This window comes from Triticum dicoccoides, chromosome 3B, assembly GCF_002162155.2.
Source record: "Triticum dicoccoides isolate Atlit2015 ecotype Zavitan chromosome 3B, WEW_v2.0, whole genome shotgun sequence".
Classification (NCBI taxonomy): Eukaryota; Viridiplantae; Streptophyta; class Magnoliopsida; order Poales; family Poaceae; genus Triticum; species Triticum dicoccoides.
The window spans coordinates 745,343,592-745,356,605 of NC_041385.1; the positions used below are offsets into that span (position 1 = coordinate 745,343,592).

At 41.0% G+C, this 13,014-nt stretch overlaps 1 protein-coding gene across 1 annotated transcript; it reads left to right on the forward strand.

Moving 5' to 3' along the window:
* Nucleotides 1–6: 6 nt before the first annotated feature.
* Nucleotides 7–5,939, forward strand: LOC119278211 (protein DEK-like). The gene is made up of 11 exons (XM_037559568.1): nucleotides 7–258; nucleotides 477–510; nucleotides 1,434–1,513; nucleotides 1,591–1,650; nucleotides 1,736–1,843; nucleotides 1,919–1,996; nucleotides 2,100–2,147; nucleotides 4,274–4,745; nucleotides 5,044–5,123; nucleotides 5,219–5,249; nucleotides 5,364–5,939. Exons 1-11 carry the CDS (start codon nucleotides 37–39, stop codon nucleotides 5,540–5,542), a joined length of 1,392 nt encoding a protein of 463 aa, XP_037415465.1. The 5' UTR covers nucleotides 7–36; the 3' UTR covers nucleotides 5,543–5,939.
* Nucleotides 5,940–13,014: the final 7,075 nt, after the last annotated feature.

Consider the following 13,014-nt stretch of genomic DNA (forward strand, 5'->3'; position numbering starts at 1 on the left):
GACCCCGCCCCCGCCGATCCGCCCGCCGACGACCCCATGGACGCCGACGCCGAGGCGGAGGAGCACGAGGAGGAGGCGGAGTCGGAGGAGGAGGCGGAGGCGCAGCCGCAGAAGAAGCGGGGCCGGAGGAAGAGGGTGCCGCGGGAGCCGGCCACCCCCGCCACCGGGAGGCCCTCCAGGGAGCGCAAGACCGTCGAGCGCTACGCCGAGCTCACCCCGCGCTCCACCCCCGCCAAGAAGTCCGCCGCCATTCTCCAGGTCAAATCCCGCTCTTCCCCCGCACACCCCCCTCCACCCCTCTCCACGCGCCGCGCGCCTTCTTGTTCCTCCCGATCTGTCGCGCCTCCCCTCGCGGGCCTGCTGTTTCCGTCCCCAGAGCACTCGCCGTCGCGGCACCACGCCAGAAATAGACCTAGCTGGAAGGTTTGCGCTTTTCTTCATTTGCTGATTTGTTGTTGCCGCTTCCTGTGTTTCAGGGCTCTGGGACGAAGCTCAAGGAGATCCCCAATGGTAAGCCTGCTGCTGCCCCCGAAACATCTCTTGATTGTTGCTTTTACTAGCAGATAAATGCCCCCGTCTGCCCTTCTTTGCCTGCTCTAGTGGTTAACTTGTTGCTATGGTTATTAGTGATCCCTGGATTGGTTGAAGTCTCGATTTTTTTTGGATATATCTGGTGTTCCAGAGTTATTCAGAAAGAAATTTGCTTATAAACTAGTAGTAGAATGAAATAACATGACAGTGAATGGATTAGGCTGCCATCCAAAAGATCCTGTCTTTGTTCAGCACAGGGGTTGTTTCTGGTAGAATGATAGATAACGCACATGGACTGGCAGAGTTCTCTTTGCTTAGTCCAAGGTCTATGTGCCTGTGACATTGTAAATGGCTTGTGGATCTGTTTATTCAGTTATCTTTGCTTTATCACACATTCCCTGGCAGAGTTCTCTTTACTTAGTCCAAGGTCGCCTGTGACATTGTAAATGTCTCGTGGATCTGTTTATTCAGTTATCTTTGGCTAATGTTGTATATTACCAACTTTGCCCATCCCTAAAATGTACTGGCATATTTCAAAGGGATGTATAAACAGAATTGTGCAGTATTTGTTATGAGTAATTTCCATCCAGCCACCTATTCTGTTTTCCAAGTGCAGATCTCTGGATTTGGGTTACTGCTGCTGCTTTCCTTCTTCTGAACTTTGGGTTAATGCTACTGTTTGTTAATGTTCATAACTTGCTTACCTTGATTTTGAGTGCTCTGTTTTCATCTTTCTCAGTTGTGCAGTATATGATTCAAGTTGTTACTCATGTTTTAGTTAGTGTTGGATAAATAAAGATATTAAGAATTCTTCATCTTCTAACTGTATTTTACTCCTGTTTATCATTCTGGGAATAGCTACCTCATTTTCCACAGGTTGGACTAATAGTTTGTTTCCTTAGTTTTCTTCAAACTATCCAAGAGAAAGGTGGATGACAATCTTCAGAGTCTTCATGCTTTATTGTTTGGGAGAAAATCAACTGTGAGGTTTCTGCATTGTCTCGCTCTAATTTAACTTGTTAAGTTTGTTTTGTTAACTGTTTGTTTGATTCTCTGCAGGTCCATTTCTTGAAAAGAAACCTATCACAGTTTTCTGGTTTTGTTTGGACTGACAATCCGGTTAGTTTTTGTGATGACACTGCTGTAAAACATGATTTTTTCTTGTTTTTTGTCTTAATGGATGTCCTTGTGTAATCTTGATTAGGAAAAGCAAAGGAACAGGATAAAAGAAAGGCTTGACAAGATGCACAAGGAGAAGCTGCTAGATTTTTGTGATATACTTGATGTTCAGACCAAACACACTTTAAAGAAGGTTAATTTGCTTCAGCACATGATTGTAATGATCTAAGCAGTGAATTCTGTAGTAACAGTATTTTGCTGTACTCAGGAGGAAGTTTCTGCCAAATTGCTGGAGTTTCTGGAGTCTCCTTGCATTACCAGAGATGTTGTTATCAGTGATGTGAAGGTATGCCTTTTAATTAATGTAAATCTTGTTTTTCTGCACATCTATTTTTTTACTGCATGGGACTGCAAGCTGAATTTCATAATCCCAATCTTTGTCATTCCAGAAAGGGAAGAAACGCCGGAGGAAGTCTAAAGGAACTTCTGGAGAGAAGGTAATAACTTGCCATGCTGAGGGCAGCTTAAAGTGCCTTTTAACCCCTCTTGTAATGCTAGAAAACCTATCTATCATGGAATGCCTTCACCTCTGTGTCCTGATATCTGGTGCTCTGTTGCCTGCATCAGAAAAATTTATAAACTGCTCATTTTTCCTTGAGTTGTCATACATTTCTGATTACCATTGTGAACTTCCTAGAAATTGAAAATTTGACATTACTGCTTTACTTCTCCCCTTGCACTTGCTAGCTTCCATTGTTTATTTTCAGAAAGAGAAAATTGATGATATGTTCCTAAGTTGATATGTGATTTCCATGTTCCCACCAGTTGAGGGGAAACATTCCAAGTATCCCTAGGGTTGTGTGACAATTGATAAAATCCCATCTCGAGTTATTTTTAGTTTAACCCTCTGGCATTGGAAATGACTGCAATTCCTGTAGTTGATTTGTGTCTCTTTTGTCTACCCCCTCCCTCTCTAGCTGTCTGTATCTGCAGCACCAACATAGTTGCAGTGAAAGTTTACTGCAATTAATCTTAGATGATGACTGTTTGTGATTGGATGTTTCTGACTTATCTTAGAATTATATCTCTTGCAACACACTGTTTAAAGAATAAAATTGACAGTGTAATCTGGGAAGAACCATAAAGAACAAACCAACCATAATGCTCAAACCATCTCTAGGACTACAGTTTTAATAACAAGAGTGACAAGGGTGTAAGCTGTTATACCATTCATGGAAGAATGCCTGGCCATGGATAAGAATCTCATTCATTAGGAGTCTCCAAGGCCTTGGGCTTCCAACTTCTTGCAAGGACCTACACCAACAGTGTGACACCTTTTAGGTACCCTCTTATGTGTTGCTGGTAGTGTCTGACTTGTGCATAGCTGAGAGACAGTGAGAAATGTAGCAAAGTGTTATTCTGATTGCCCATGGTTATTTGGTCATTGCTCAGCCTGAACAGCTCAATGGGATTCAAATAAAAATAAATAAGACTAGATGGCCTTCTATTGATTGTCACATTAACAAGGGATATTTGAGTGGTTTTCACCCAACTAGTGAAAAAATGGCAATTTAGTACTAACATGTTTAATTTCAAACACTCAAATTAAGAAGCTATACCTGGAAACCTATGCTGATATATTTGCATTTCCAAGAATATCAACATTAGTATTGGCTGTTTATGCTTCTTGATCATCACCATTTTTAGTGGTCAAACCTGGAAACCATGAGCATCTTTCTCAGTGTTAGAAAAAAAGTTATCAGAAAAAAAAGTTAGAAGAGTTTTGCTTCGGTACCCCCCCTCCCTCCTAAAGTTTACCCAAATCTTAAAGTTACTTAAGAATGCTATTCTCATATCAGCTACAGATTAAATGTATTGAACAGATTGATTTGTATATGAAAGACTATTATGCTTTTTGATTGAAGGGGTACCTTCTAATCTCCACCTTTGATCTGTATTGAAATCTGAAACTTTTCTAGGGGTGTACCGAAGCAAAGTTCATGTTAGAATATTTTCTTTTGGAGCTGAACACAGATTGCCTGCCTGAAAACGCCTTTATTTGGTTTTTCTGAAAAAATTCTGAACATGTACATGTACAAATATACATGTATACTGCATATGTATGGAATTTCATAATAATGTATGTTCATATGTGTTGTACAGAGAAAACAATATGTATGTCAAAATGGGTTCTTTTAGTTTTGGGGTCATAAATTTGTTTCTTTGTTTAGCTTATAAATTGTCATATTTCATGAAAATTTATACACATTTCTAGGTCTTCAAAGCGAAAATTTGATTAAAAAAACTTTAGAAGATCTTCTTTTTTCAATATACTGGGCTCCAAGGAGCTTGGGAGCCAAAAATTTGCACTGACTTTGGTTCTCAATCCTGCCATGTATTTTCTTTATGCTCTCTTTCTGTACTCCATAATTGCTGGTATTTTTTTTCCTGGACATAGAGAACCACTAATATTTTGCTTCTAGCTGACAATTGCTTATTATGTTAAATTTCACAAAAAATGTTATTTGTAATTAGCATTTAGTAGTACCTAGGACTGTCTGCAGCAGTTATTTGTAATTAGTGTTTGTGTCTAGTACTTAGTGTGATGTGGTTTTTTGAACAGAAAAAGAGGAAGAGCCGGAAACAAGCAGTTGAGGCTGAAAAAGAGAATGATGATGAAGATGATGCTGGTCCTGCTGGTTCTGAGGACGCATCAATGGGAGAAAGTGATGAGGACTCTGAAGTGAAAGAAGAAACCAAGAGTGATGAAGAGCCTGAAGCGACACCAGTTAAGAAAAAGTCAACAGATGATAAACAAGGAAAGAAGGAAGCTGGATCCAAGGCAAAGGAAAATGATGCATCAGTAAAGAAGACTCCTACTAAATCTGTAAAAAGCGTGTCAAAGCCAGATGTGGAGCCGGAGAGCAAAAAGGCTGCCAAGAAAACACCAAAGAATTCAACAAAGGGAAGCAATACACCTGTAGAAAAGGCCAAGAAGAAGGTTGCAAAACCGAAAAAGGATGATGGAAAAGAGAGCAAAAACAACAGTAAGGCACGCAAGAAGCAAGGTGCCAAGGCATCTGGTGGAAATAAAGGTACGAGATCTTGTACCCATTCAGGAGATCCACATGAATGCAACTGTTTTTACACCTATTTAATCTCAGTGCATTTGGATCATCAGTGAGTTTATTTATCCCATGAAAATACTGATCTGATGCGGATCACACTAGGAGCTGGTTTACTTTACTTTGTTCTTTTAGGATTATTAGGAGTTAATTCATTGTTCTTCTAAGAAGTACTTCCAGTTTGTTGGCTTTATTTGTATTTTCTGCGCTCCATCCTATGAGATGCCACTTCGAAAGCTGCTATAACCAATGCTTCCATCTTCTCCAGGAAAAGACAAGGTAGCCCCAACCACTAAGCAGCTGCATGGAGTTGTTAGCAACATATTGAAAGAAGTGGATTTCAATACGGTATGCGGATGCAAATTGTTATGTTGTGTTCATGTTGCATGTATTTCTGGTCTTTTATCATGCTGACCTGGCTACATGCTGCTACCTTCATGCAGGCAACTTTGGCCGACATTCTCCGGAAGCTAGGTATCCTTCTGTTGTCATTCTCTGAAGTTTCATTGTAGTAGAGTTCATTGAAGTTATGCTGAGCACAGTTGTCTGGTCTAATGAATGCACTCACATTTTCTGTTGTCACCTCAGGAGACCACTTTGACATGGACCTCATGGATAGGAAGTCGGAGGTGAAGCGCATCATAGAGGAAGTGATCAACAGCATGTCTGACGATGAAGGCGAGGAAGAAAATGAGGAGGATGCAGAGGAGAATGGCAAGAAGGGAGAAGATTCAAAGGAGGATCCTGATGAAGAGGAAGAGAAATAAGCCAGACGTGATCGACTGACCGATCTCCTGTATTTGTCGAGTGTTCTTCTTGTTGGTTGCTGGGGCTGTTCTGGCCTGTACAATGGTGGCACCACAACAACCGTTTTGGTGGTGGTCTGGGCAGGTGCTAGACTGTTTGTTAGCCATTTGATGTGATGGCCCTGCACTCCTACCTGGTTGGTGTGCTTGACTCTTGGTGTTCTTGACCTGTAGTCTCTTAGTTGCCGGTCATGTACAATAGCTGCTTGGTTATATGACTCTGTTCCTTTCTTAGGTAGCTAGCCCTGACTGTAATTTGCAGCATGCATACTTGTCCGTGTTCTGTTCCTTGCATTTTATCCATGTAAAACTGTTGTATTCTTGTGGATTTCTTGCTTGCGCCGTCTGCATTTCATCATGCCTTTTCTCACCATGTGACAAATTGTTTTGAGCTAGTATTGTTTTTAATGTGGCTGTAGTATGCGAAAAATCCCTTTTGGAGGCCGAGCTCCAATGAGGCTAGCTTTTGAAAAATTCAAAATTCATTAAAATTCATTCATATTTTTACATTTCAAAAAATTCTAAAGAAAAGATATACACGGAGGTATATTGCACAAGTGTGTAAATTTTAAGGATGAAATTCGTTGGAATGAGGGCTGTGCAAAAAAGACAAATTTAGGACTTTTTAGCACATGATACATCCTCATAGGTCATAAATTTGTCTTTTTGTGCAGATTGCATTTTAAGGTATTTCATCCTGAAAATTTACGCATATATGCATAACATCCTCGTTTACTTGTACATTTCTTTTTCTTGAAACTGAAAGTTTGATTTGTTTTCTTCAAAAAAATGGCCTCGATGGATGCGAGAGCCAAAATGCCACACTCCTGTGGTATGCCCTTTTGAAGTTGATGGAAGTTCTGGCTCTATGTTGAACAGGGAAAGGTGCCGGGTGTGAAAATGATGGAAATCGCCAAAGAGAGTGGTGAAGTTTTTTACCCGGGTTCCAATGATCTCTGACATTGGCTGGATAAATAAAGTTTGAAGGGACTTCTCGAGTAGGTAATCTGTTTCATCAGTCTCCACCAAAGAGAGTGGTGAAGTTTTTTACCTGGGTTACAGTGATATCTTGCTTGGGCTTCTCGAGGAGCTAATCTGTTTTATCAGACTCCACCAAAAAGTTGCAATGACAACAACTAGCTTAGCAATAAATTGCTTAATTAGTGACCAACATGTTAGATACTATGTAGTAGTAACGTGTCAGGAATAGAATGATTGGTTGCAGCAAGGATTTCAGTTATAATAAACCATGGTGAGCAAAACGAGGCTGCTTTAGAGAAAGGGCAAAGAAAAAGCATGTGCATTCCATCCTCTGTATTATCACACCCAAAGCAGTTTTCAGTAATGCGTTAGAGAATTTACTTGCTCTCTTACCCTTAGAAAGCGCTTTACTAAGAAGCCTCCAAGCAAATGTCTGTACCCATGGCGCCATGAATTTGTCTTGCCAAACTTGGTTTAGAAGAGCAATGTTTTGTGGATGAACCGCTTTGGGTTGTTATCTAGCCGATAGCTCAAGGTTGTTGAAGCAATGTTTATATGCACTTTTCGATGAGAAATTGCCTGCAAGTGTTAGTTTCCAATTCAAAGCATCTTGCACAACATCAGAGTCAAAAGAATATTACTAGCTATCTCAGGAGTGAACGGGGAGTTATTGTATCAACATTCCAAGCTTTTTGATCTGGCAACCAAAGATCTTTAACAATAGCGGAACATCATAACATCATCAATGTATAGAGGCAACCATGGTAGAGCAACTAAGGCAGGATCTAATGGCTTGCCACTAACAAAATGAAGAAGCTTATTGGATGCGTTTGGTAGACTGCACCTTTTTTTGCCCCATTGCATGTTGACTCAACTGAACAGTTTATGCCTGCTATTTTGTGGCCTGCATTTATGCTTCAGGGTGAGCAGATGCAAACTACAACAGTTTGGTTGTGTGCACTGTGTTGTTCTGCTCACCCCTTTCAAATGTGGTGTGCTTATCCACCAATTGGACTACACTTCACAACAACACATCACGTATCAAGCAGGAACACAATTAAAATACCACTCCTACTCATTATTAGCATGCAACTACATAGTTCACGGTGCAACTAGAAAATCAATTTAACACAACAGGGGCATCACATGCCCCTAGACAACCCCAAGATGCTGATCCCTAGGCAGAATGTACACCCGACAACAAAAGATCAAAGTTCACACATACACGCTTTAGATAGACGGTTCAAGCAAGAAGAAGAGCACGAGCAATGTCACCCTAGCAGCAGTGCTTGGTGCACCTGACCTTGCAGATGGTGGAGTTGCCGGCGATTTAGATATTGACCTTCAAGCCCAGGCCCAACAGCTTCAAGACTAACAGACCACAGAGGACGATGATGTGCTTTTAACAAAAGTAGTTCCAACCCCTCCCCAGCAACATATGCTCGTGGAAGATCTGCAATAGACCCAGAACTCGCACCATTTGTTTGCTAAGAGCTTGACAATGCAAGGAGGTTTTAGGATGAGCCATCGTTTCATCAGGGGCAGAGTCGAGGATGACAAAAATGGCAATGTCCTTGACGTTCTTGATGGACACATAGACTTCAGTGGATCGCGTGTCCCCTCCTCATGGCCAAGCCTAGACATGCGGCCAATCCCTAGCGACTTGCTCATCTCAGCTAGTTTGCCCAACACCATCACTGTTTTCTGCAAACCGATTCACCCGCATGATGTACTTGTCCCCTCGGCGCCATTAACGACCAGCCTGGTGGGGGCCAACGATGCTGATAGGCGGCCCGACCTTGCCCGTCATGGACCCCTGAGGTAAACTGCCCGGGTGCACGCTGTCCGGGCATATCAGACACGCAGAGAGCTGTAGGGAGCCACCCGCCTCACGCCGATGCCAGGACACGCTAAAGCCCTCCTCGCGCATGGAGACTCCCAGGAGACAGGTACTCCATTATCCTTTGTAGGAGTAATGAGACACTTACGATTTGAATCCTCCCATTTAGCCTTAACATCACAGTCCCTCATAATCTCCATCACCTTCTTTAGGTGCTTCAGGAGGACCATTAAGGAGAACATAATCAATATTCAGCAAGGCAAAAGTAATCTCAAGCTTTTGCTTCCATGTAGCATAGTTGCTACCATATAATTGGTCTATATTGTTAAGCATTCCAGCAATATGAGAGGCATTAGATGCTGCAAAAAGAATCAATGTTTTAATGAGCATCATCATCATCAACTTGTTTTATTGACCAAATTCAAATAAGCTTTGACCCGAAATGAGTATGAACAAAAAAAATGTGGACAAGTATTTATTAATCAGCTTTGGCCAGAGTAATAAATAGAAGCCACATTTTATTAAATCCTTATGTATAAACTTCTTTTATCAATCTTGTTCATATCAGCTTTGGCCAGAAATGGGCATAATTAATAAAGTTTTATGATGCTCTTCTTTTTTTTTGTGGGTGGAGAACGTTAATTTTACAGTGGAAACAACCTAACATAATAACAGTCCTAATAAAATGCCACAAAAGAATCAAGAAATAATAATAAATGCATTCATATAATCAGACATGGCACGTAAAAGCATGAGGAACAGTAAGATGTAAAGGAATTATGTAACATTTTTAACAAGCATAACCAAACATGCAAAAGTTAAGCCCTGAAACTTATTTATTTTAGTTCAGAAGAATAAACTTAAAATAAAAAAGACTTTAGATTATTCTCAGTGAATCTCAGCCTATGTACATATTCAGGCTATTACATGAAAACACGCAAAGGTCACTCCCACATTTTCAGTTTTGGGCCACTTGTCATACCCAGAGAGTTTTCTCTTTTTTCATAGATTCGAATATGTAAAATATTTATCTCTTAAACTATACACCCAAATCCGGAACCATCTTCACCGTTGGATTACTAGCATCGAGATCATCAAACTAGATCCCATGTTAATATGTTTCGACGATCTATTTTTCTCTGCAAATAAACCGAAAGAAAAACTGTGCCTCCCGCGAAAAAATAACGTGTTTTTCCCTTTTAGAGAGGCACACCTCTCGTGTATGCAAACCTGTGCATCCACGAGAAGCAGATCCGTTACTCTCGCGGAAGAAAAAAAACACGTTTTTCTTTTTCTTTTTCGAGAGGCACAGCTGTGCCTCTTGCAGAAGCAAAACTGTTCCTCTACGAGATGCAAGTGTGTGCCTCTCGCGGAAGAACAATAATGTTTTTTTCTCTTTCCGAGAGGCCTCCACAAGAAACAAATCTGTACCTCTCGCAGAAGAAAAAATATTATATTTTTCCTTTTTTGGTGAGGCACATTGGGCTTCCCTTGGAAGCAAATATGTGCTATTTGTGGAACCAAAAACACCATTTTTCACGCAATTTTTTGTCCAAAATCTAGAGAAAACCAGGGAAAAACTGGAAAATAAAAACCATCTAAAACCACGCATACAGAAAAATAAAAAACACAAAATCCTGAGGAAGTGCCCAACATTCGATATGTGACGGCGGCTGAGAGCATGCAAATGGGCACGCTCTCAAACCGCCAAAACTGACTCTTGACAAGCTCCCGCAAGGGGTATACCTCAATTAGTTGCTCTCCCTATGTCTCGCTTCTAGCGAGACGTAGGGAACCCTCACGTCAAGCCTAGCGCGATATGGGCTGGCGCAGTGCGCAGAAGTGCACTGCCACGTTTTATTTCTGCTTTTTCTTTCACTTTTTTGTTTTCATTTTTTCATTTATTTTTTACTTTTGTTTACATTTCCAAATGTTATAAACATATATATATTCAAAAGTATACTTTACATGATGTTTTGAAAAATATTAATCATGCATTTGAAAAAATGTTAAATATGTATGGAGAAAATGTTGACCATGTATATGAAAAATGTATACAAAAAATATAGATCATGTATTTAAAAAATGTTAGTCAAGCATTTGAAAAATAGTTAAACAAGTATATAAAAAATGTTAATAAATATTTCAAAAATATTAAATGTGTATAGAAAAATGCTGATCAAATATTTAATTAATATTAATCTTGTGTTTGAAATTTTTTAATCAAGCATGTGTAAAATGTTAGATGTTTATAGGAAAAATGTTGACCACATATTCAAGGAATGCTAAATGTGTATAGATATTTTTTGATCACTTATTTATAAAACGTTAATATTGTATTAAAAAATGTTAATACATAGAAAAAATGCTGATCATTTATGAACAAAATGTTAATCCTGTATAATAAACATGTTAATCAAATTATTTAAAAAATCAACTGTGTTTAATAAATATTAATTGTTGATTAAAAATGTTAATTTTGTATTTGCATAATATTGAAGATGTAACAGAAAATTGTACTATCTATATTTTAAAACATAAGTCATTTTGGTAGGCTATTTTAGCCAAATAAATATCTTATATTTTAAAACGGAGGTAGTATTAGACTTAGGCCAGAAATATACTCCCTCTGTTCCTAAATATAAGTCATTTTAGATATTTCAAATGGACTACAACAAACGCATGTATGTAGACATATTTTAAAGCGTTGATTCACTCATTTTACTTCGTATGTAGTTACTTATTGAAATATATAGAAAGACTTATATTTGGAAATGGAGGGACTATAATATGTATGAGAAAAAATTAGACATCAAAAAATGTTTCAAATGTATACCAAAAGTGTTAATAATATATTTAATTTTTAACCTGTATATAAAATAGTTTTCAGATGTATAACAAAAATGTTGAATGTTTATGAAACCAAGAAAAAAAACAAAGAAGAAAAAACATAGTACTAGTGAAAGCGAAGAAAGAAACAAATAAAAATTGACAAAAAACAAAAAAATAGTGAAAACCGAGAAAGAAACACAGAAACCCGATGAAAAAGGAAAAAGAAAAACAGGAAACCATGAATAAATAAAAGAAAAGAAAAAGAATGAAACCCAGCGAGCGGGATGAACGAACCAACGAACTCGAAGGAATGGAAACCGAGCTACTAAGCGAACCAATATGTGGTTGAATGGTTAGGAGAACAATGGTATTCTCAGCCCACCAGAATTCAAGTCCCGGTGCTCGCATTTATACTGAATTTATTTCAAGATTTTCAGTGATGTGCGTTCAGTGTGTGAAGACGTTTTCATTGACTACGATGCACCTACGATAACTTTGTAAAATCTCAAGGTCGGAACTAGCACTTGCGTGAAGCGAGATTATAATAGCTGCCGCTATTAACCCCTGGGCCTGGGCGGCTGCGCCGCCGGGAAATCGCGTTCCCGCAGTGGCCCACCGGACCAACGCGGCCGCAGGATATACCGCGAGCCGTCAGATGGCGATCTGACGGTGGAGCGCGCGCACGGCTGGAACAAAACTCTAGCTCTCTCTCATGAGCCCTGCCCTCTTGTCTCGTACCGAGACGATCCGATCGAATTTTCTCTCCGATCCGCTGGCGCATCAAGTGGCAACGAACGATCGATCGACCGATCGCGTGAGGCGCGTACGTACGTAGCGCAGGACGTGGATGCCTCTTCGCCAGTCCGCGACTGACCCCCGACCGTTTAACGCACGCAGAAGAGAGACGAGCGAATGATCCGCAGAGCTAGCCGGCCGGTCAGACACGCGATCCTTGATCGAGACGGACGAGGACGAGGACGGCACACATGCGCATGCGCCGTGACGTACGCCCGCATACGGGCCAAGAGCCCAGCAGCTCCGACACAGCTGCAAGAGGGGACGGACGGACGGACGAGATCGACGGTCGACAGCAATCGAGCGGGCTGACCTTATTTGAAGTTCGAATACTGCGCTAGCTGGGCGAAATACCTACAGTAGACAGTACTACATAGCTTGAGAAAAGCTTGTTGAAATGTGAGATGGGCCTAGAGCCCATATAACAATTTCAGATTTGATCTCTAAGGGCCCATGTAGGTGGCATGACAAGGTGGTGGGAAGTTTAGTCCCACCATGCTAGTGGAAGTAAAGTTGGAGTGGTTTATAAGGGTGACTCTTCTACATGCTATTGGAGCTTGAGAAGAGAAGAGGCCCTTGCGCGCTCCTCCTCCGCCGTTGCGGGAATGAGCCGAGCTCACACCTATGCGCTTATTTTTGCCAGTCACTAACGGAGAGGTTCTGACAGCAGGGCTACGATTCGAGACGTCGGATCGTGGGCTGTCACGGACTGGGACGTGGGTCAAGCCCACATCTCTCCACGCGGCTGCGTCTATATAAGTGTGTTGTGTCCCCTAACCCTAGCCGCCACAAACAGATCACATCTGCTCACGCGCACGCCCACCGTCATTCCTTTGCTGCTGCTGCCGCCGGTGACTCCATCCCGTCCGCCGCGTACACGGTCGACGGGAGAGCAGGTCTCCGAAACCACGCCCTTCTGGTTCCTGTACGGGGTGAGGGGCGAATAGGTTTTTGGGCAGTGATTACGCGACTGCTCGCTTCCGAT